We start from the raw sequence: 24,981 nt of genomic DNA, 5'->3' as shown, positions 1-24,981 counted from the left end.
AGATACTCCTATTTTTACCTTGCGTTTTTTTTTAACAATAATTTATGGTCAGAATTTAATTTTTTATCTATAAGTTTTTTCCCTTATAATTTAAATAAACAATATTTATACCATTTTTTTATATCAAGAATATCTATATTTTTCCGTTTTTTCAATTAAAATTGATAAATAATTTACGGAGATATTTGCAAAAAAGCAGTTTTTTTGCACTAATTTATAAATTTAATGAATTTTTTTATTAACAAAATAAAATGTTATTAATACATTTCAGCATTGAGGAATTACTGTCCTTTAAATTTGTGCGAAATTTCCCCCCGATCGGTCAAATAGTTTAAAAGTTATTCAATTTGTTTATCCCTGGGACTAATTATTTAAACCATTGAACTTGCCCTATGAATGATGCTAGACACATTTAACAAATTTCGTAGGATTCTTTAAGACTTATACTACCTCAGAAGTTAAATGAATATTGAGTTTTCATCAAAATTATTTACAAAATAAACGTTTGAAAAAGGGGTATGTTTTTTACTTATAAACAATTGTAATAACTTCTATATTTTTTAAGCTACAGACTTGTACGTACAACCATTATATAGCTGGTAAAAAACTCACATTTATCAAACAAAAATAAACCTTCTATGAACAATAGGAACGAAGTTAGCGACAATTTTTTTGCTAATTATATCTCCATTGTTTATAAACATTAAGAAGTAAAATTTGCACAAATTTTAAATGAAAATCTAAACTTTATACTGAATTTTATAGCTATAAAATTCATCCAATTTTTCGAAACTTAAAACCTTTCGAAACCAAGTTACTTTCGGAAGATCGACATAGGAAAGTGGAGGGGAAACTGTTTTAGCTCCTCGCTGTAAAATTTAATATTATGGTTACGGATTTATCATTCAAAAGCGTCAACAGTTCTGTAGGAATTTCATCAGGTCCATTTGCTTTTCCATTTTTAGGGTTTCTTATTGCGTATTCTACTTCTTCTTTCAATATGTCTGGCCCAGTTGCATTGATTATCTAAGTTAAGTTGTTTCTATTGTCTTCAAATAATTCATTCAGGTATTCTGTCCATCTTTTTATTTTATTCTCTAGATCTACAATAAGATTTCCATCTTTGTCTTTAAGTTTACCTATTTGGCATTTCTTTATGTTTCCTGTTATCTCTTATACTTTTTTGTGCATATTGAATGCATCGTAGTTTTTCTCATAGGTTTCCATTTCTTCACATTGTTCTTTAATCCACTCCTCTTTGGCTTCTTTTATTCTCTTTTTTATGTGTTTATTTATTTATTTGTATTTGTTTGGGTAATTCTTCATCTTTCTTCTTTGTTCCATCAAGTCTAGTATATCTTGTGTCATCCACCCCTTATTCTTTGTTGTTGTTTTTATAAGATGTTTCTTTTCCTGCAGTTTGTATAGCTGTATTTATGTACTTTAATTTTTGGTTAACGTTGTTTATATCGTTAATTTGTTGCTGCACTGAACGGAGGTTTTCATTTATTTCTTCTCCTGTTTCTTGTCGTATATTTTTGTTTCTAAGTTTATTTAAATCTAGTGCCTTTCTGTGTAGTATTCTAATCTTTTTTGGTCTCGCCTCTATCACAGTAACTACTGGGTTATGATCTGAGCCTATATTAGCTCCTGGGTACGTCTTAGTACATTTAACAGCATTATGATACCTCCTTGCTATCATAATGTAGTCTATTTGATTTCTCACTATTTTTTCTTTGGTATGTTGTGGAGATGTCCACGTATATAACCGTCGAGGAGGTAATTTGAAAAAGGTATTTGTTATTACGAAGTCTTCACTTTGGCAAAATTGAATCAATCGATCTCCTCTGTCATTTCTGTTTCCAAGCCCATATTTTCCTACTTGTACTCCTACCTTACCTTGACCCACCTTGGCATTAAGATCGCCCATTATTATGTTAATGTATGGAAAGACTGACTTAATAAGTGAAGACAAACAACCTGCAACAAAAAGGTTCAGACCTGACAGTGAAGTCGAATAAATGAACCAAATTTTAACTTTTAAACCAATGTATGTAAAGAAAATAAAAAAAAAAAGTTCAATAAACATTGCAAAATTTAATAAGGCAAGTGATGAAAAAATCGACTTATTTTATCAAAGAAGTAAGGCGGATTAGATTAATATTGTATATCATATTTGTAAGAAAAATAGAATAAAAATCAATATTGTTAATTATAAAAATACAAACAATTATAATTAATATAAGGAATATAATAATATAATGTGTAAAAAATTACCTGAAATTTAATTTATAAAATATATAAGTATTATTACATCATTGATTTTCCGGGATTTTCCGAGATTTATGAGCGGTGAAAATTATGTCATCATTATTAATACTGTGACAGACTATTCGAGCAAATTAAAAAAAAGTAAGTATTTAGGGTGAATTTCAAATGGACTCAATTTTTCCGAGTTTTCCCATATTTTCCGGCCAGTGAAAACTATGTAGTTATTCATATTTCGACGAGCTACCCCAGAATAAAAAAAAGAGGCTTGCAACTACAAAGGAAGCCGAGATAATGTAAATTTTTCCTACGTGTTGCAATTTGAAGTTCCGATGACGAAAAAAAAAAACGGAGCTAAAACAGATATCCTCTCCACTTTCCTATGTCGATCTTTCGAAAGTACCGTCGTTTCGAAAAATTAGATAAATTTTATAGCTATAAGTTTCAATATAAAGTTTAGATTTTCATTCAAAATTTGTGCAAATTTTACTTCTTAATGTTTATAAACAATGGAGATATGATTTTATTTTTAAATAGTCACTAACTTCGTTCCTATTGGTCATAGAAGGTTTTTTATTTTTTAATGTGAGCTTTGTTACCAGCTATCTAATGGTTGTACGTACAAGTCTGTAGCTTGAAAAATATAGAAGTTATTACAATTGTTTATAAGTAAAAAACATATCCCTTTTTCAAACGTCTATTTTGTAAATAATTTCGATGAAAACTCAATATACATTTCACTTCTGAGATAGTTTAAGTCTTAAAGAATCCTATGAAATTTGCTGAATGTGTCTAACATCATGCATAGGGCAAGCTAAATAGTTTAAATAATTAGTCTCAGGGATAAACAAATTAAATAACTTATAAAATATTTGACTGATCAGGGGGAAATTCCACACAAATCTAAAAGATGGTAATTTCTTGATGTTTAAATGTATTAATACCATTTTATTTTGTTAATAAAAAAATTAATAAAATTTATAAATTAGTGCAAAAAACTGCTTTTTTGCAAATATCTCTGTAAATTATTTATCAATTTTAATTAAAAAAAACGGAAAAATAAAGATATTCTTGACATAAAAAAATAACATAAATATTGTTTATTTAAAATATAAGGGAAAAAATTTATAGACAAACAATCAAATTGTGACCATAAATTATTGCTTAAAAAAAACGCAAGGTAAAACTAGGAGTATCTTTTCATCTATTCATCATCTAGTATCCTTCACCTATGTCTTAAAAGCTTCAGATATCTGCGAAACATTTTTCCACCTTTTTTTTTAACCAGACTAGGCTAATACTGAAAGGTTAACCGAACTATAATTTTCCAAATAAAGCAATTATCAAGCTTACACTGACTGGTTCCATTTTTATTTGGTTACAAACAAAAAAACTCTTGTAAGCGTGGACATGAAAAAGCGTTGTTCCAACATAAAAACTCTGAGGAACACCTGGCCAACCTATAACAATGGAAAACGCTTGCCTTACATTTGAAATTAAATAAAACGATTTATCCCACCAATCTAAAAATTATTAAAAAAAAAATCGGTTGCCTGTAAAGTCGGTTTTACGGGCGAAGATTTTACGTGACAACGTCTTTTTCTCGGTAGAATATTTATTGATATGAATATTATTAAATTGCACAATAGGAACAAGGAATTGAATGAAAATAAGAATTGCATTACCGATTTATTAGGTATTTTATATATTATTTATATTTTATATATTATATTTTTATATATTATTTATTTTATATTATATTATTGATCTTATTATTTTCTACAAAATTTATTTGAAAATTTTTTCGATATATCAATTAGTTGCGGAGATATTGATCATTGAAGTTATTGTTTGCTACCAGTATTTTATATATTTATTTTTTTCAGTTATAAAAATTTACCATTTCCAATTGTGTCTACCAAGTATGGTCACATGTATTTGCCTACATATTAAATAATAATAAGTACAGATAATGTTATGTGACGTTCACTTCTGATTATATATATTTTAATATTTTTAGTTTTAAAGAATCAATTTGAAAATCAAAACACTTATTCAGATCGAAGGTTCAAATTTTTGCTAAATAAATTTGAAATTAATTAAAATTTGTAAATGTAAATGGTAAAGTTGAAAATTAAAACATTTACTAAAATTGGAATTTGAAATTCTTGCTAAACACAGTTAAATTCTAACTCCGCGCGTGGTGATTGGTCGGTTTAGTTCGTTTGTTTGGTCGCCCTGTTTTGACAGGTTAGAAGTTATAATTTGTTATTTTAAATGTTTGACTAGCAATACGCGCTGTTTCTTCTCAATCGACTGAATTACGATTGATTGCAGAGTGATTTAAACTAATAATTTACTTAACACTATCAACATTTGTCAATAGTATGACATAACCTATAAACTCAGTTTCTCAACTTTTGTGTCAATCTAACAATTAATCAATCAATCATAGTTTACGATAATGAAATATTAGTGTACAATTATTTACCTTTACTGTTGTAGTTGTTGTAAATGACGAATCTAAGCACTCCACATTTTCACTACAGACACAGCTGACGATACTTTCAACGATTTTCAACTTTAGCGATTCAACGCGCCTAATTCTCTAGTGCCGCGCGCAGCGGACCGATCATGTTTGAGTGGGAGAGAGACGCAAGGCATTCGCCGGTCCGGCGGGCCTCTCGTTCGGCGACTCACTGTAACAGACGTGAGCGGGCGTTACACTTTTTCTTAAATGACTCCGAGCCACAACCTAATTTAAGACGTTGTCACGTCAAAAAACAGAAAAAATGTAACAATCTTTTACATCCAATTTTAAACATAATTCTGTTCCTAGCTAAGCAAAACCCATCATTCCGAGATCACAGGGAAGGCGTGACCTCGAAAAAGAGTGACAACTTCCTTGAACATATTTATCTTCAAATTATGATTTTGTTCCAAAAGAACATGTTTACGGATACATTCTTCTTAAAACACTGTAACTTCATCATCATCATCAATCAGCCCTTAGTTGTCCATTGTTGAACATAGGCGTCCTCTAGACTTTTTCATCTGCTTCTGTTCTGCGCTTCTGCTATCCAATTGGTCACGATTCTTTTGAGGTCGTCGGTCCATCGCGTTGGGGTCTTCCTCGGCTTCGCTGGTCAGCCCGTGGTCTCCACTCAAGCAATTTTTTTATCCAACTGTCGTCTTTCATTCTTGCAACATGTCCTGCCTATCTCCATTTTTGCCTTGTAATATGTTCGATAATGTCTTCCACTCCAGTTCGTCTACGAACTTCCTCGTTTCTTATTCTATTTCTTAAGCTTATTCCAAGCATCGATCTCTCCATCTTTCGTTGTGCCCTTCTCAATTTACTGTAAAAAAAAACACTGTAACTTACTTGTTTCCAATTATACAAAATGAATTTATGGATTTGCTACTCAAGAGTTTCAAGCAGAAAATCATTACAGGGATTAAAAACGCAAAATATTTTGGGACACTTTTTGACAGCACTCCTGATGTTTCCCAGACCATCATTTCTTAGAACAATTGAGTGAGGTTGTGGTATATAGTGCGCTCATGTTACCGAAAATTGTAAAATTATAATTATGAATGAATCTTTTTTAGGATTTTTTGTTCTTACTGGGAAAAAATCACTAGACATAACCAATGATATTATAAATGTACTGAAAAATGATGGATTGGATCGATAATTGTTTAAGAGTTAAGGCTATGATAATAAATTAACAACTATATTAGGCATCCATACGGGTGTCCAAGCAAGGATTAAGAAAAAAATATTAAAATCATGTGGAGCTCCACACAAATCTCCCAATTTGTGTGGAGTTCATGCATTTGTAATCAACCCTAGCTGTATAACGTTTTTCCAACTTAAAAAAGTGTATACAATTTCTTCTTGTTCTATTTGCATAGATGGGGGATTTAAATGGAAGTTATAGGTGTATCTGTAAAACAGTTATCTGACACTAGATGGAGTGCCAATCACGAAGCTGTGAAACCTATTTTCATACATTTGATAAATTAGTTGAAGTGCCAGAAAAATTGTACGATGCCAAGGAAAATATCGGGGCTCTACTGAAATTTTACTCTGGAACATTTGTGACTTCAAATTTTTTGGATTCCTTCATTAATTGGAGTATGTCTTGTAAGAAATAAACCGTGCACAGAGGTATACACAGACGAAGGGTTTAAGCCTTGGAAACATCGTAGTAAAACTCCGAAGTTTAAGAGTCTTTCGGAAGACAATCGGTATGAGTTGTGATGTGATGAACCGGGAATCTCCCTTGAAAAAAAAGTAAAAGACGTTAAAAAAAGATTATACCTAGAGAAACAACCGAAGATGCCAGACAATCGCTGAAGGTGAAACTTAAAGATCTATGCTTGAATGTTTCTTTTGCAAAAAATTAAATAACGAATCTTTTCACCAGAAAATATAAAACCCTTATTTTGAGACCAGCTTTCAATTGTGTGTAAGGCAGTTTATAATATATGTGATCTCAGAATTACATTGTTAGTATTTAGACCAATGTCCAAGTCATTTTTATATAGGCTAGTAAATATAGGTAGCTTTATTTGACTTAGAATACTATTTATTGCAATTAGAAAGAGTATTGTACTTAGAGTAGATCTTTATGAAGTGCGGTTTTGAAGTACTCGTCTAGAAAATATTGGTAATAACTTGAAAAGTTCGTGTTGTTAAAACATTTTTAATAAAGAACAGTACATGCCCTTGAATATTTCAATTTGTAAGCGTTTTTAATATAAGATGTCTCTATCTTCTGGCAAAAGCTATTCTTATGTCAAAAAACACAGCAATAGATTTTGTATTGCGCAGAAAAGATTCATGAATAACTGATTCAAGTGGTATTGGATTTTCTCTTGTGGATATCTTCTTCTTTTCCTTCTTCGTCTAGCCATTCACGTCCACATCTGAACGTAAGCCTCTTCAAGTCTTCCTTTCCATTGTTTTTTATTGTACGCTACTTGTAGCCAATTTTTCCCGGCAGTCCTTTTCAGATCATCTGTCCATCTCATAGGAGGTCTGCCTCGGGGTCTTTTGTGTTGGTATGGTCTCCAAGTTAAAATTGATCTGTGCCATGTGTTTAGATCCTTCCTAGCTATATGTCCATCGTATTCCCATTTCAACTTTAATGATTTTTGCACCACATCGGTGACTTTGGTTTTCTGTCTTATCTAACTTTCTTCTTCTTTTTATTTCTTCAGTTTGAATTTCCCTATTTAGTATTATTTTTTGTCCTAAGTATATATATTCTTCAACTTTTTCTATAACTTTATCGTTTATTATTGTCACGGTGTCTTCGGAGTGCATGACTTTTGTTTTGTTTAAATTCATTTTCAGTCCTATTTTAGAAGATTCGGTATGTAGTTCTAAAAGCATGGTTTGCATTTCTTGTAGGTCAGTAGCTATCAGGATTATGTCATCTGCAAATCATAGATTACTGAGGTAGCGGCCATTGATGTTTATTCCCTTATATTTCCAATTTAGGTTTTTAAAAACGTCCTCCAAAACTAGGGTGAACAGTTTGGGTGATAAAGTATCTCCCTGTTTGACTCCCCTGTTTAATGGTACAGGGTTCGTGTGTTCATTTTCATTTAGGTAGTATGTAGCTGTAGCTTGGTTCATAGTTTCTTTTATTAAGTTAATATATCTGCTGTCTATTCTACAATTTTGCATTGCGTTTATTACGGACGTGTGTTCTATGGTATCGTAATCTTGCTATCGAAATATTCTATCGAAAGCTTGTGGATATACCCGTTATAAATCCACTTTGTCTGATACTTATTAGGTTATTGTTTTTAAGATGCCATTTGAAACGATAATTAAAGATTTTTTCTAAAAGTTTGCAGGTACAACACGTGACCGATATCAGCGGTAGGAGTGTGGATGAACGTATCTTGGTTTATTAGATTTAAGGATTGGGATTATTATGGTAGGCGCTGCGATCCTAGATCAGGAAAGTCAAAGTGGATAAAAATGTTGTTCAAAATATCAACTAACAGTAATTTTACACTAGGAGGAAGATTTTATAAAAAAAGAGGTTGGATGTTTATGCTTCGTCGTAAGAAAAAAATAGGTCAACTAAATTGTCTAACAATAGTTACAACTTTTTAAAAGCAAGTTATTTAACCCACGAAATAGTAGTTTAAATAATATCAAACGTAGTAATCGTTAAATGGCATATTCTAGAATTTATCCAATGGTGTGCATGTCTCTAAAAGATTTCCTCTATAATTACTTTATAATTATGGTAAGTTTTATTATTATCTTAGCCACCTAATTATGCTAATAAAACTTCCTCCAAAGTTTTTATAAATTCCAGCATCGTATCATTAGCGAATGATTTATTTAAAAATGTGCACGCAAAGAAAACATCGATCTACTAAATACGTCTTTATCAAACAATTTGATAAATGACGCTAAACAAAACGTCAGAGTTATTGCTCAGGACGTTTAAGTAAAAAACAAACTTTTGTTAAATTTTTTGCATGCACGAAAACATATTTAAGAGAAATTAGATCTTTTATACCGTAGTCAAATAAGAAAGTAATAGAAATCCAAAAATGTATAGAAATAGTAGAATTAAGTCTGTATTTTTTAATTTGGAAATTTGCATAGATTCTAATAAATGTGGTTTAAGGAAGAATCTTATAGAATAGCGTAAAAAAGCAGAAGATTAGAATCGATGGAAATTAACATATTAAAAAATACAGACATAGTTCTGAATGACGACTTGAGACAAAAAGTTCTTCCCTCCTCAACCTGTTCAGTTGTAATAATAATAATAATTATACTTTATTTTCTTTTTGACAAATACAATTTGTATAGGATCAGTCACACTTTAGAAAACAAAATTAGTAAATATAAATGTAAGTCTAAAATTACGCTACACCTAAGATTACAAGACAAACACAAAGAGAAAATGTAAAATTACTAGCGTGTACTTAAAATAATGTCAACTACTAAAATACTCATCAACAGAATAAAACGTATTCTGCAATAAAAAATCTTTTAAATTTAATTTAAATATTTTTATTTCTTACATTCTTACATTTTTTTATTTGCTCGGGCAACCTATTATATATTCTTTGACCTATTATTGCAGGTGAGTAAAAATGCATATTTAATTTAGAAAAAGGCACATGTAATTTTTTATTCTGCCTTGTATTTATATTGTGAATTTGACTATTAGTTTTTAATTTCTCAAGATTTGAATGAATAAAAACACAAACTTCAAAAGTATATAAGCACGGCACAGTTAAAAGTTTATATCTAGTAAAATAACTCTTACAGCTAGTTATTCGAGAAATACCAGCAATACAACGGACTTTTCTCTTTTGAGATACAAACACTTTACTGAATTTACAAGACGTACCCCAAAATACTATGCCATACCGCAAACAAGACTCCACCTAAGCATAATACAGCATAATTAGCTGTTTTTCACTTAGTATACCTTTTAGGTTTTGTAGTAGGTAGCACGTTGAGTTTATTTTGGAAATAACATCATCACATTGCCTTTTCCAATTGAGACATTCATCAACATACAAACCCAAAAACTTTAGGCATTGAACTTTTTCAATTTGTTTAGACTATATTGATAGTTCGATATCTAACAGATGTTTCTGTCTATTGTGAAAATGAATAGCATGCGTTTTATCCGCATTAAGATGTAAATAATTTGAGGAAAACCAATAACTAAGATCACACAAGAGTTCGTTACATTTATTTTCAAGAGATATAATATGTGAATTATCTGATATAAGTATTAAAGTATCATCTGCATAAATTGTAAACTGTACAGCAGAATTTATTGAGACAATATCATTTAAGTAAATAAGAAATAATATTGGGCCAATTAGAGAACCTTGCGGAACACCCATATGAATGTAAATGTAATCTGATTTGCAAATATATACTGATTGTTGGGATACATCTGTTAAAGAGACATACTGACGACGTTCTGGTTGATAGGATTCTATCCATTTTAGAGAGAGATCTTTTATTCCAATATTTTATAATTTATTAATGAGTGAGGTATAATCGACGCAGTCAAATGTCCTACCGAGATCACAAAAAATCCCGACATGTCATTCATCCGCAAAAGACAAGTTTATTAGAAATGTTAAAGATGATAGTATGAATGGAATTACTTTTTTTAATAAAAATTGAAGCATTTCATCAAATCCACACTATTTTGAATGTTTTAATTTTCCTATCAATAATTCACTCAGCTCATTTGAAGTGTAAGGACATAATTGTAAAAAATTTTCATTTTCATTATAAGGTGGTTTCCTAAAGTACTACTTTGATGATTGGGAATTTTAGAACGTACTTCAATTGGGGCATTCATAAAGAAAACATTGAACATGTTAGCAACAATAGGGCATTCCTCTATTACACAATTTTCACCTGATTTTAGGCATATATTTTTCCTTCCATTATTTTCAACATTATTAGTCACGTCAGCAACAAGTCTCCAGGCACTTTTTGTAGGATTATCTGATGACGAAATAATATTCTGGTAATAATTTTTCTTTGTCAAACATAAAAGTTTCTGGTGTTTCTTTTTTTCTAACTTGTAATATTCACGAAGACACGGGACAGGATCTAGATAAAGCATGCAAATTTTTTAAGTTACTACTAGATAAGCGTACTTCAGTGTTTATTCATTTTTTACGATCATTTATAATACGTTTATTTGCAATGGAAAATTAATGTTAAAATAATACGAAAAAATATCAACAAACACATTAAAAACCAAATATATCCTATAGAGTATAAAATGTAAACATATACCAAATATGGATTTTGCTCAAAATCAGCTTGACCTGGTCGCCAGTTGGTTCGGGAGATGGAAAGTAACACCTAACATTAATAAAACACAAATGATTCTCTTTAGACATTCCAATCTCAGCAGATACACTACACACAATTTAGCTGTAAGAATCGACCTAAGACTCTGGGGCGATTGACTCCAGCTATGTAACCAGATATAGTACCTCGGTGTGGTGTTCACAGAAACACTAAACTGGAGGGTCGATCTGTGGTACTACTCAATGCCCTCTGTGATAAATTTGGACGGACACACTAACGTACACTCATACACACATACAGAACATTTATTAGGCCGGTGATTGAATATAGAGCAAACCTTTATACCATGTTTAATCACGGCCTTACACAACAACTGCTGAGATTGGGACGGAAAATCCTACGTAGAGTAAACTACAAACGGCACGACTACCCCTCCGCCCTCATGCATCAACTGTCAAATATCTAGCCTATCAATGAGAGTCTTTCTTCTCTGAGTAGGAGGTAAACAATCAAAACCATCCGTGGCCAAAACTTCAGAGACCAAAATGTCATTAAAACTACCTGCTCATCCTTCAGCAATCTATTCAACAGACACCATAAACGCAAACTCCCATTCCTACCAACTAAATTGTTGGCTCTTGCCAGCAACGAACTTCCTGCTGAAAACATTGATATACTGAAAGCAATTTCACTATTTTCGCCATAACAAAATGTATTTTGGGCCAATGTAACAAATTACAATAGAGCGCCAATGTAACAAAAAACAAATAAATTAAGGAAGGTTGTCTTCATGCACCACTAATGGTCAACTATAAAATGTATTTTGATACACTAAAGAACCTACTAATCCTTAAAAAGTAAGAGATTAAATCAGTATGATAAACATAGGAAAATGTAAATTATGAATATGAAATATAACAAAATTGAAATGTAGAAAAAATGTTACCAAATTGGAATATAAAAATATAACTAAATTGAAGGCTGGCTAGCGGACTATGCCGGAGAGTGACTACTTGACACTCAAAAGAGGATTCGGCCAATTTGCATGCCCTATAGATACCGTAGAATAAGAAAAGATAGTAGATGACAAGGTAATCAAACAAAAAATATAAATAGATGTAAATGTAAGTAATAGAATATGGAGGTTGCTCCAAGATAAGAGTGGGCACCAGGAAAGTATTAACATATACCTTTCAACGTATCTTGTAATACTGTATACCCTTTTTCCTGAAATGGAAAAAAAACAGGTACTACTTGAAATATTTAGTCTTAATAACAAATTTAATACCTAACCAAATATATACAGTCTGTCTTAATTCTTTATTCTAGCTACCACCACTTATGTACAGTTAACCTAGTTATATACAAAAAAATTTCCTGATTATACACAATATATTCCTGATTATATATGTATTTAAATTTACTGACTGGTAGGACCTAATACTATTTAATACATGTACTCATTAATAAAATGAGTAAATCAAAAGATGAAATAGAATAAGTTCAGGATTATATATATCTATGTCAAACTATAAAACTTAATAAAGAAAACCAAACAGCAGAGATAAAAAGACGAGTTGGACTGGCATGGGCAGTATTTGGCAAACTAAGCTACATTCTTAAAAACAAAAGATATCCACAGCATCTTAAGACCAAAGTATACAATCAATGCGTACGCCCTGTTCCCACTTATGGTTCCAAAAACGTGGACATTTACAAAAGCAAACATGGACAAAATCATAAAAACCCAAAGAGCAATGGAAAGACAAATGTTGCACATAAGACTAATGGATAAAAGAGAAACGAGTGGATAGGAGAGAAAACAAAAGTGAGGGATGTTAGACAAGAAGTTGCAAAATTGAAATGAAGATTTGCCGGAGACAATATAAGACAAAAAGAAGACTGATGGAACAAAATTCTTATAAGTTGAAGACCGTGAGAATATAAACAAAGTTAAAGAAGGCCCCAAATGAGATGGGCAGATGATATCAAGAAGCACGTGGGATCTAGGTGGATGACTGTAGCGACAGACAGAGAAAAATGAAAAAGGATTGGAAAGGCCTATGTCCAAAGATTAGAATAGATTATATATATATATATATATATATATATATATATATATATATATATAGATTAGATTTATATTAGATATAAATTAGATATGGATAGAAATTAAAAAAGTAAATAAATAATAAACTAAGGATATTATTGTGGTTATAAGTGTGTTAAAATTATCGACAAAATTAAAAAAAAGAATGTCTAAGTCTTTCCTTTCATATTAAATATAATAGTGTATTAAATAAATAAACCATAGCATGTTTGTAAATCCATATTTTGCTCCATAAATAGCTAAAAGATCAACCCTAACGTAATATTTCATATTGTTTCAGAAGTGACAGCTGTTCGCCAAGTTTCCGTGACGATTCCTACGGCGGTGAAAAGATTGGACACTGTAACGCTTCAGTGCAAATATGACCTGGAAAACGAACCGCTCTATACCCTTAAGTGGTATAAGGGCACTAAGGAATTCTACAGATACATACCGAAAGAGCTTCCCAGTACTCAAGTGTTTCCCTTGCCGGGAGTAACTGTTGATGTAAGTCAAATATTTATTTAAGTTTGTAATAACTTAATGTCTTTGTATTTGGGAGGTTTCGGAATTTGGAGATTTTGGGCTTTGAGTCTGAGTTTGCGGTTCGCGATTAAGTTGTATTTCATTCATAAAGAAAATATTTGCTATAAACGATTAAATCGAGGAATAACATTACTTTGCCGACAAAATGGGTAAAATATCCTGTACACAAATATTATCTTTGTATTTATTCAGATATGCACAGAGTGATTATTTTATAAATCCAAGTAAGTTGAAATATAAAGATAAAATGGACAGCGTTATGCATGAAGAAAACAAGCTATATACACGTTTCTTTGCAGATGACCAGGTAGTAATTGCCGAAGACAGCTACGATCTTAGTTATATGGTAAGAAAACTGCAAGAAGAATTTTAGGTGGCAGGTCTAAACATGAATATGACAAAATGTGAATACCTCTCAGTGGGAACAGATGAAATATGTGACCTAGTCTTGTAAGACAACAAAATCAAAGAATCATAGAAAGAAAACAATTAATCTGGTTCGGACATGTTAAAAGAATGCCAGAGCACAGATGACCTAGAAGAGTACTGGAATGGATCCCCTCTGAAAGAAGAAAGAGAGGACCACCACATAGAAGTTGGTAAAACGATATTGATGAAGCAATGGCGGCAAGAGACTTAGAAGGGGCAACTGCATTCTTCTTCTTCAGTGCCTTATCCGGTCCGGATGTTGGCGATCATCAAGGCTATCATGGTTTTGTTGACTGCTCTGCGAAACAGCTCCGCTGAGGTCATCCCAAACCATTGTCGGAGATTTTTCAACCACGAGATACGACGGCGTCCCGGTCCTCTTCTGCCAAATACTTTACCCTGCATAACGAGTTGAAGAATTCAATATTTTTCTTCGTTCCGCATCACGTGGCCGAGGTACTCAAGCTTATGTTGTTTAATTTAATTAAGCACTTCTTTTTCTTTTGTCATGCGCTGTAGGACCTCAACGTTGGTGACATGGTCCACATAGGATATTTTTAGTATCCTTCTATATATCCACATCTCGAAGGCTTCGATTCGTTTTTCAGTGGCTTGCGTCAGTGTCCAGGCTTCAACTCCATATAGTAACACTGGAAGAACGTAGCACCTCACTATCCGCATCTTGGTTTCCAAACTGAGATCACTGCAGCACAGCAAGGATCTCAACTTAATAAATGTAGACCGTGCCATTTCAATTCTGGATCTAATCTCTTGAGCGTAGTCCCATTGTACGTTGAGGGTAGTTCCGAGGTAAGTGAATCTGTTGAGTCTCTGAATATCCTCGCTACCTGCCATTAGTGCCCCGGGATCTAAATTTGTACGGCTGACAACCATGAATTTAGTTTTCTTAATATTGAGGTTCAGTCCGTATGTTACGCTCACAGTTCGCACTCGGTCTAGTAAGGCCTGCAGATCGTTTAGGCTGGTTGCTAGTAACACAGTGTCATCGGCGTAGCGGATATTATTGATATATTTACCGTTCACTCGGATTCCCATGTCTAGGTTTTTGAGGGCTTCATTAAAAATCTCCTCAGAGTATATATTGAAAAGAGTCGGCGATAGCACACATCCTTGCCTCACACCTCGCATGATCTTCACTTGGTCGGTCAGCTGGTCTTCGACCTTGACTTGAGCACGCTGGTTCCAGTATAAATTCATGATGATCCGAATGTCCTTCTCATCCAATCCTACTCTTTGTAGTGCGGTGACCATCTTCTGCTGCTGACAACGATCAAATGCCTTGGCGTAGTCAATAAAACAAATATAGACATCACAACTGACATCGTGGCATCTCTGAAGTAGGACTTGTAAGGTGAAAAGTGCTTTACGTGTACCCATGGAATTGCGGAATTCGAATTGCATTTCACCGACATTCACAGGCAACTGCATATGACAGAATAAGATGGAAATTGTGGGCGGAGAAGCGGCGACAGCCGTAATAAATCCGTTATTATATATATACAATAAAAGTCGTTGTTTTGAATATTTTATATTACTTAAGAAATTAATTAAAAATATAAAAAAAAACTTGAACTCAGTGTTAACAGTAGGTACAATTTTCTGAATATTATTAAAATAGTAAATAAACATTACTCATCTCGTATGTCAAAGTCTAAGTCTCCATCAAATTCGTCAATGTCATCTTCTACTGTATTGTTACTGAAAAGGGAGCTATACAGAGGTTGCATCATTTGGTATTAGGTGCATTAAAGATTTTAAGCTTAGGCACAGAAAATGGCTTGCCTGTGGGCCAAAGACAAATCAAATGGTTACTTAGGGATTACATTGCAACGGGCCGTCCTTTTTGAAGATTCTTGTGAAGATCTACTTCAACTTCACTAGAGTTAAAATCAGTTTTCATAAAAATACTCAGTGGTTTATTCTTTCTTATTTCAATTTCTCTTGTTTTAAGAAAGCTTACCTTACTGTTTTCTATGTCTGATTTACGATTTGTAATCATATTGTCCAACGTCTTTGTTCCAACGAATGCTTCTTTTTTCATTCTGTGAACTACTAGTGGGTTATTTTAACGGGATTTCTTCATCACGTTTAGTTAATCATCAATATATAAACGTTGCTGAAATTTTACGGCCTTTGCAATATATCCAAAATCACTATCATTGGGTAAAAAACTATGACCAGGAAAGAGATAGCGTAATGTAATTTTTTCAATGGTAGGATGAGTTTTCAAAATCGTTTTTAGAATCAAAATGATGTTGCGCTTTGCCCGCCACAAGAGTCTGGCCACAAAATTACATGTTTTTCAAAAGTAACATTTTCTTCAATGTGTTTCTAAAGACAACTGTCTACTTCCTGGAAATAAAATTAAACCATTTGAATATCTAAATTGTTTCCACTGGATTTTATGCCATCTTTACTCATTAGTTGTCCTGCCCTGTCAGCTTGCCTGTGGTGATTTTTTAGTCTTTTCTTAGCATCAATTTTTACTACTTCTGCTAAAGCTGTGTCTATTTTAAGTCACACGTGGGACATGTGTAAACTTGTGGGAACTTAAATAAAAGATTAGAAAGAAGATTCTATCTATCTATCTAGTTTCTATTTCAGTGTATCTGAAAAACTTTTTTGGACGCTACAGGCACAAATCCTTCGTTGGCAATTTTGCGTAGATTCTTTGTAGCAATTGACAAGAGACATACATCGTTTTGACTCTCTCTTTCAGCGTATTCAACGTAGGAGCATTTTAAAACTTGTGCTTTAAAAGTGCAGGTAAAGGTCGGCTTATACAAGGTTTTAATTATAAAAAACGTATTTTAGCTCGAGTGGCATCTACAACTTTATGGTTTGGCACCCCTTATATTATAAAAAAAACTGTTAGTAGGCACCATTTTTTCAATATGGCTACGCTAGTGGCGTAATACGAGGTAGCGAAGCTAAAATTCGAAAAAAGTATCTATAGATCTATAAAAAAAACAACTTTCAATACTTCCGGAAAACTTTCCAGGTAAAACCACCAAATGACTGGACTATTATTACAGTTCAACACAAGTAAATACGATAAAAAATGTGCCATGTTTGAATAAAATATAAAATGTATTAATAATAATTAATGTACCATAAGAAAGTCTCATGTAAAAAATGTAATTTATTTATTTTATCTATATAAAATCGTTTCAATACAAAGGTTACAATAAATAAAATAAACGGCCTTTTGATAGAATAGATAGAAAACAAAAAGCTGTGTGGATGTAAAATTCAATTTATTTAATCAAGTTGTAATTTATAATTCATTATTATATTTAATCGATCGATTAACAAATGAAATATTTAAACGCTAGTTGCATTGTAACCACATTGGTGGTAATTGTGGGTTAAATTCAAAGTTGGAAAAATAATTATTTGTTAAAAAAAAATACAAAAATTAAAATATCAGCAAATATGAGTAGTAATCATCTTTATTATTAGGAGTAATATTATGACAGCCCAGCATTTTTTATTTGAATAAAAGTAATTATTGAATTATAAAGAAAACAATACTTATTAGAACCTGTCAGGCGACGGATCGGTGGAAATTCTGACCAGTCTTGGTAGGACACACAACAGGCAGGAGATATGCAGTCTTTTAAGCTAGAGTCATCTAGGAAGCAGGTCATCTAGAACAGTGATTCTCAACCTGTGGTCCGCGAAGTGAACAGTCATAAAATATTAATCAATTTAAATCTTGGCTCTTGAGACGTAAATTAATCGGCCAATTTTTTTTTTTTTCACTCAAAACGTTTCCAGACGACCAAACGCGTCTGAACACAGGTTTATTCATCTCAATCTTCCGCGTATTTTCCCTCACGCGCCGAATAGTTACTTCCGTTATCTTCGTTTAGTTTCGGCAGCTGTGGTATAGGTACAGGACACTGCGTCCTTCTGCGTCTTTGATCGATGCGCTCCATTACTCAGTGACTCAGTGCTGACTCAACTTTAAAGTGCTCAGGTGACGAGCGTGCGTGTTTTTTGCTTGGTGAGAACGTTAAAGCAGGATGTTCTATTATACTAGTAATATTGCCAGTGATAGCACAATATTAACTCAAACTGGTCCTAAAAGAAAGGCTGCTAACCGTAAATACAATCCCGACTATATAGCATGTGGATTTACGTTCATTGCAGAATTTGGTGTCCAGTTACCTCAATGTGTAGATTGTGCGGAGGTATTAAGTAATGAGGCAATGAGACCGGCAAAATTAACTAGACACTTTGAAACAAAGCAAAGAATTTTGCCGGAAAACATGCAGATTTCCGTAAGAGGAAGGAGACAAAACTAACATCGCTATTCGATAAAAATAAAGCTACTCTTCTTGTTTATATACGATTCATAGATAAAGTCAACAAAAAATTATCTGAGGAGTTCCTGACCTCGACATTTTTAAAGCCATTGACGAATACTTCACATTTAAAAATCTTTCTTGGAAAGACTGTGTAGGACTTTGCTCTGATGGTGCCGTGGCAATGACAGGTCACAAAATAGGCTTGCCAAGTTTTCTAGGGAAAGAAAAAACAGTGATATTGTTTTAACACACTGTATTATTCATCGAGAAATGCTTGCTGCCAAAAGACTAAGTCCCGACCTAAACAAGGTTTTGACTACTGTGGTAAAGGCCGTGAATTTTATAAAAAGTAATGCTCATAGTTTAAGATTAACATAAATTATTATACTCCATTTTTGTGGGTGTGCATTTTATATGTACTGCTAGGTGTAAATTTTTTGTTCCACGGCAGGTATCCCTGCTACCCACTTGGCATTGGCGCTACGAATATCCAGAAAGCATTCTCCATTCGCAGGGGGCCGCACCTGATAAAAATCTCCCACAAGCTGGATGTCTTTCATTTTGGTTCGTCCGCGAACTTCTTCGTTTCTTATTTCAATATTCCAATATTCTTATGATTTTTCTATTTTACTTTGTGTCTTCAATTATATATATATATATATATATATATATATATATATATATATATATATATATATATATATATATATATATATATATATATAATTTTATTTCTTCCCAATTTTATATACAGTGTGTAAAAGCCAAATGGAATAAATTCATTATTTAGGTTACTGTACATAGTTATAAAAAATCCCAAAAGACGTCAAATTTAAATTATAACTTGACATTCTTTAACGTGAAAATGCAACCCCTACCTTTAACCTTATTAGAATGACAGGTACAACCCCCAATTTTTAAAATAGGAAGTATAGGCTTGTGATATATCGTTTAAAAGGTCTTTTCATTCTTTATTCAAAAATGTTGTCGCTTTCAAGTTTATTAAGATTAATTAAGATAAAATAAATTAAAATCATGAGGTTACCGATATGAGCTAAAATATACTCAAAACTTATTTCCCGTTTAGGTCTTGATAATGAGAAAGTGAACAAAAACCATAGCAATGTGGTTTTTAGATGGTAACCATTAAAAAACTTTAAAGAATTTCCGTGGCAACGTTATTTTAACAGGCATTAGTATTAAGTTGTCAGTATTTTAATTTAAGTAAACAGTTCGTTCAGTTCAATTCTGAAAAATGTTTAGATTAACGGAAATGCATAAAATAACAGTTTTACAAATGATTGGTTACGGAGATAACACCCGAACACAACAGGAAGTAACTCACCTATTTCATGAGAAACTTCCTAATTTACCGCCTATATCCCAAGGAACAATAAGTAAAATAGACAAGCAGTTTCGCGAGTTTGGTCATGTAAGGCAGAGAAAAAAAGCAGCTGCCAATGCACTGAGTGATGAACTCAAATTAGATGTGTTGCTTGAGTTTCAGGAAAATCCACATACATCGAGTAGACAGGCATCCACTACATTCAATGCTAGCCATACATCGATAGTAAACATATTAAAAGAAAATAAATTGCATCCCTATAAGATGATACCTACTGAGGAGCTCATGGAAGACGATTTTGATAGGAGAACTTTTTTTCGTGAGCAAATGATAGACATGTTGGATAACAATATCCAATTAGAAGACGTTATGTTTTCTGATGAGTGTTCTTTTTCATTTAATGGTCATGCTAATCGGCAAAATTGCCGCTAATGGGCCACGGAAAATCCTCACTGGATGAGAGAAGAACACACTCAATACCCTCAAAAGGTTAATGTTTGGGCAGGGATTGTAGGAAACAATATCATTGGTCCCTTTTTCATTGGGGGCAACTTGAATGGCAACAATTATTTGGCACTACTTCAAAATGATGTCATTCCAACGTTGGCAAATTTATATCCTGATCCAGGAAACCCTCAAGTTCCAGCGAATACGATGTGGTTTCAGCAGGATGGAGCCCCACCACATTCCCAACTTAATGTCCGGCAGCACCTCGATACAATATTTCCTAATCGGTGGATAGGGAGGCGAGGATCGATTGAATGGCCAGCGCGATCACCTGATCTTACATTATTAGATTTCTTTTTATGGGGATATGTAAAGAGCCATGTGTACAAAACTAAACCTTCTGATTTAAATGACTTAAAAGAACGAATACCGCTTGCGATTAGGTCGATCACGCCTGTTATGTTAGATAATGTTAGAAGACAGTTTTATTTTAGATTAGGATGTTTACCAAGACGTTCGCGGTGAACATTTTGAACATCTACTTCATTAACATTCATAGTTCTTTTTCGTGTTTTACATTTTATTACGTTTTGCATTACATTTTAGTTTTTGATTGTATTGTAGCGAATTTCGGTAACCACATGATTTTAATTTATTTTATGTTAATTAATCTTAATAAACTTGAAAGCGACAACATTTTTAAATGGAGAATAAAAAGACCTCTTAAACGATATATCACAAGCCTATACTTCCTATTTTAAAAATTGGGGGTTGTACCTGTCATTCTAAAGGGGTTGAAGGTGGGGGTCATTTTCACGTTAAAGAATGTCAAGTTATAATTTAAATTTGACGTGTTTCGGGATTTTTTATAAATATATACAGTAACCTAAATAATGAATTCATTCCATTTGGTTTTTACACACTGTATGATATATTATGTATAATACAAAATATAAAATAATATATTATACATAATATTTCAAATAATTCAACTTTTAAAAAGGATACCGCAACGCATGTTAGTATAACATAAAAGGACAAGAGTATCTTTTATTGTTATGAACTACAGTTACCAATTTTCAATTTGTTTTCTTGCAGGAAATAAAGAGCACACCAAACAATTTGGTCTTGAAGAATGTACAGCCAGAAGTAACCGGTCGATACAAATGTGAAGTATCATCGGACGCTCCGAACTTTTATACTTTGATGCAATCTGGATATATGTATGTGATCGGTAAGTAGAATAATATATTATATACAGTTCGTTCACTGTATCTTTGTGCATGTATGAAATTATTCACGAACTATTTTTAAATTTTGTCTCATTTCTACTCACAGAATATAAAATGTTGAAATTAAGTCGCTTGTCCAACATTTAATAATACATCAGACAAAGACAGTAATATAACAACAGTCTGTGATAAATTCTCATCATTGAACCTGTTTATTGTCAACTTCACAGTGTGGACTATCTTTCATTTATTACTCAAACACTAATAAATGAATTTAAACTTGATTAGCTTAAACAGTTTAAACAAAAGGGAAAGTGGTACCAACAATGTCAAAGCGAATTCTCTATAAAACCATGGTTTTATAAGTTTGCTTTTGTAGACCGTAGACACCTGACAATAATTATTAGGTACAGGACATTGTTTGGCGCCAGATCATCTATTTAAAAATAACTGTATTGATTCCCCTTTTGTGAGTGTGGGCAAATAGGAATTATAATACACAGCTTGCTAGAGTGTCCTTTCAATAAGACACCACTATTTGATTTATATCAAAAACTTATTAAAGATGGATGCCTAACGCCCATTTCAGTACAAAATATTTTCCACAATATCAATGCTAAAACCTTGAAAACGATTGGTAAGTTTATCAATATTTTCCAAATTAAAATGTAAGTTAAATATAAATAAATACCCAACCTAACCTATCCTTTAACCACTGATCCTGTCCAAGATGCCAAATTCCGGATATACCTTAAATAGCTTAATTGATGGAACAAGAATAATCTATATCATTAATGACATATAGAATTATTTTAGAATATCCATTATAAATTGTCCAAAATAGTTGAAGAGAATATGGTTATTTCCAGAATCTCTGTGAGGAAAATTCCGTTCTATAATTGAATTGAAAATATATACATGAGCTGGCCACGTACCTAAGAGGTGGAGGCCATAAAACGAAAGATAAAGAAGAAGAAGAACTTCACAGTGTTGTGGTGTTTACAAAAATTATATTCATATTGTTTAATTTTCCATTACATATTCGAGCCTTGAGTTTATAAATTTTCTCAAAAAGAAAACTGTTATAACGACTAACTGTTCACTTAGTGTTGGATTCCTTGATGTAGTATAAATTTTGCAGTTAAATTTTCTTTAATTTGACGTATCATTTCTGAATCTGGCTAAAACTCTGTCTAACGGATCGATATAAAACATTATTTGTTGTCATAAATATCAAACAAATATCAAACAGCATATTTTTTTAAGGTTTTTATTTTTAGAGTATGCCTGGAAATACATTAAATTCTCAATCCCAGCAACTTGTGCTGAATTTGTATAAATATTTTGAGTTGGAAAAGGAACGTAGGATCCTTATTGGCATCTTTGGCTTGTGTTCAAGAGGTATTGTAATGAAGTGTATGTTGTTTAATAATTTACCTATCATAAAATTGTTTTTAATTTAAGAGGGTAGCTGCTGCCTTGAAAATATCACGGCGTACAGTATATACAATTAAACTAAAACTTTGTACTACAAAAGGACTCGATATTGTGAGTGAAATTCCTTTATATGCCTCACGTAAGTCTACACTTTGTTGTTCAGGACATTTACAAACTGGTGTCGGACCAGTCTATTGAAATAGATATCCCACTGGAAATGTTGACATGAGAAGATGGTCAGAGTTTTTTGTGTTTTAACGACACTGAAGGAGAGAAAAGAATTTTATGTTTTTCGACTTCGAAAGCAAAGGAAACGTTAGCAACAAAAACAGATTTTTTTGTCGACGGTACATTTACGAGCTTCTTCAAACAGTGTACACAAATATATACCATGCATGACGAAACAAGATTTGTTTCTGTGTTAATGAAAACGTATGGAAGGCTGTTTATAATACTTAAAAAAAACTAGGCGGATGGATAACAACAACAGTGATGCTTGATTTTGAAGATGATTATTCATGCTTTCAAAACTGTTTTCCCACATGTTAGACTGCATGGATGCAACTACCAGTTTAATCAGTCAATAAATTTAATTTTCAACATAAATTGTGGCTTATTTCCCATTAAAATAGTAAATTGCATAAGATGCCACAAAGAAATAGCTTCAGAACAATATTTTATTTATGTGACACTAAAGTTTATTAACTCAACTACCTTCATTTTTTTTTAAATAATGCACATAATCCCACTAAACTCTCAAAAGAAGCAATTTTTTTATATCAAAATACTTTTTGTCGTAATAAAATTATTAGTAAACACCTTCTGCTCTTATCAACATCTGTGGTAAATATAATTTAAATCTTACAAAAATTTGGTTATAGAATTATTCATGTGATAGTAGTCTTCTTCTTTAAGTTCCGCTTCTATCGGAGATTGGAAATCATTCTGGCAATTATAATTTTGTTGGTTACGTGCCTGAATAGTTCAAATAAACTGCATCCAAACCATTCACGGAGATTGCGTAGCCACGAGATTTTACGTCTTCCTACGCTTCTTCTGCCTTTGATTTTTCCCTGCATTATATTCCTTAGTAGTTCGTATTTTTCACCTCTCATGATGTGCCCCAAGTATTCCAATTTCCTGATTTTTATGGAATTTAATACTTCGCATTGTTTTCCTAGTTGTTCGAGAACTTGTTCGTTTGTTTTGCGATCCATCCATGATATTTTTAAAATACGTCGGTAACACCACATTTCGAATGCTTCTAGGTTTTTAATGTTGGATTTTTTAAGTGTCCAAGCTTCAACCTCATACAAAAGGGTAGAGAAAATATAACATCGAAGCATTCTTATTCGGAGCGATATATTGATATCGCGATTACAAAAAAGTTTTCTCATTCTATTAAAAGTTGACCGTGCAATTTCAATGCGGCATCTTATTTCTTTTGTCTAATCAGTATCTTCTGTGATCCATGCTCCAAGATATTTGTACGAAGATATTTGTTCAATTTCTGTATTATCTAGTACTAGCTTAACTTTGATGTTTTGTGCTTTTGTAAATACCATGAACTTGGTTTTTTTCAAATTTATTTTTAGTCCATAATCGTTGCAATATGTATTTGGTTGTTCAGCAAGGTGTTGCAGTTCTTCTAGTGTTCCTGCCAGAAGGACGGTGTCGTCAGCATATCTTATGTTATTAAGTGGTTCACCGTTTATTATAAGGCCCTCACTGACCTCGGCAAGCGCTAATTCTGAGATGGCTTCACTGTATAAATTAAATAACAAGGGTGATAAAATACACCCTTGGCGGACCCCACGGCGAATCTGGATATCCTCGGTTAGTTCATTTTCAACTTTCACTTTTGCTGTTTGGTTCCAATAGAGGTTACATATGATTCTAATGTCTCTACTGTCTATGTTTTTATTTAATAAAATTTCTTTAAGCCGATTATGCTGCACTCTGTCAACTGCCTCCTCAAAATTAATGAAATAGGCATATACTTCCTGATTTAT

The 24,981-nt window shown here is 32.5% G+C and overlaps 1 protein-coding gene across 1 annotated transcript in view; it reads left to right on the top strand.

The window, feature by feature from the left end:
- The window catches only part of LOC140447199 (uncharacterized), a 717,844-nt gene that overhangs the window by 441,792 nt on the left and 251,071 nt on the right, over positions 1–24,981 (top strand). The window contains exons 2-3 of the mRNA XM_072539712.1: positions 13,501–13,706; positions 21,399–21,534. Of these exons, the coding sequence (XP_072395813.1) occupies positions 13,501–13,706; positions 21,399–21,534 (342 nt within the window). The remainder of the gene's footprint in view (positions 1–13,500; positions 13,707–21,398; positions 21,535–24,981) is intronic.

The sequence above is a fragment of the Diabrotica undecimpunctata genome, chromosome 8 (assembly GCF_040954645.1).
Source record: "Diabrotica undecimpunctata isolate CICGRU chromosome 8, icDiaUnde3, whole genome shotgun sequence".
In the NCBI taxonomy this organism is placed as follows: domain Eukaryota; kingdom Metazoa; phylum Arthropoda; class Insecta; order Coleoptera; family Chrysomelidae; genus Diabrotica; species Diabrotica undecimpunctata.
This window is presented reverse-complemented; position numbering and strand designations above follow the sequence as displayed.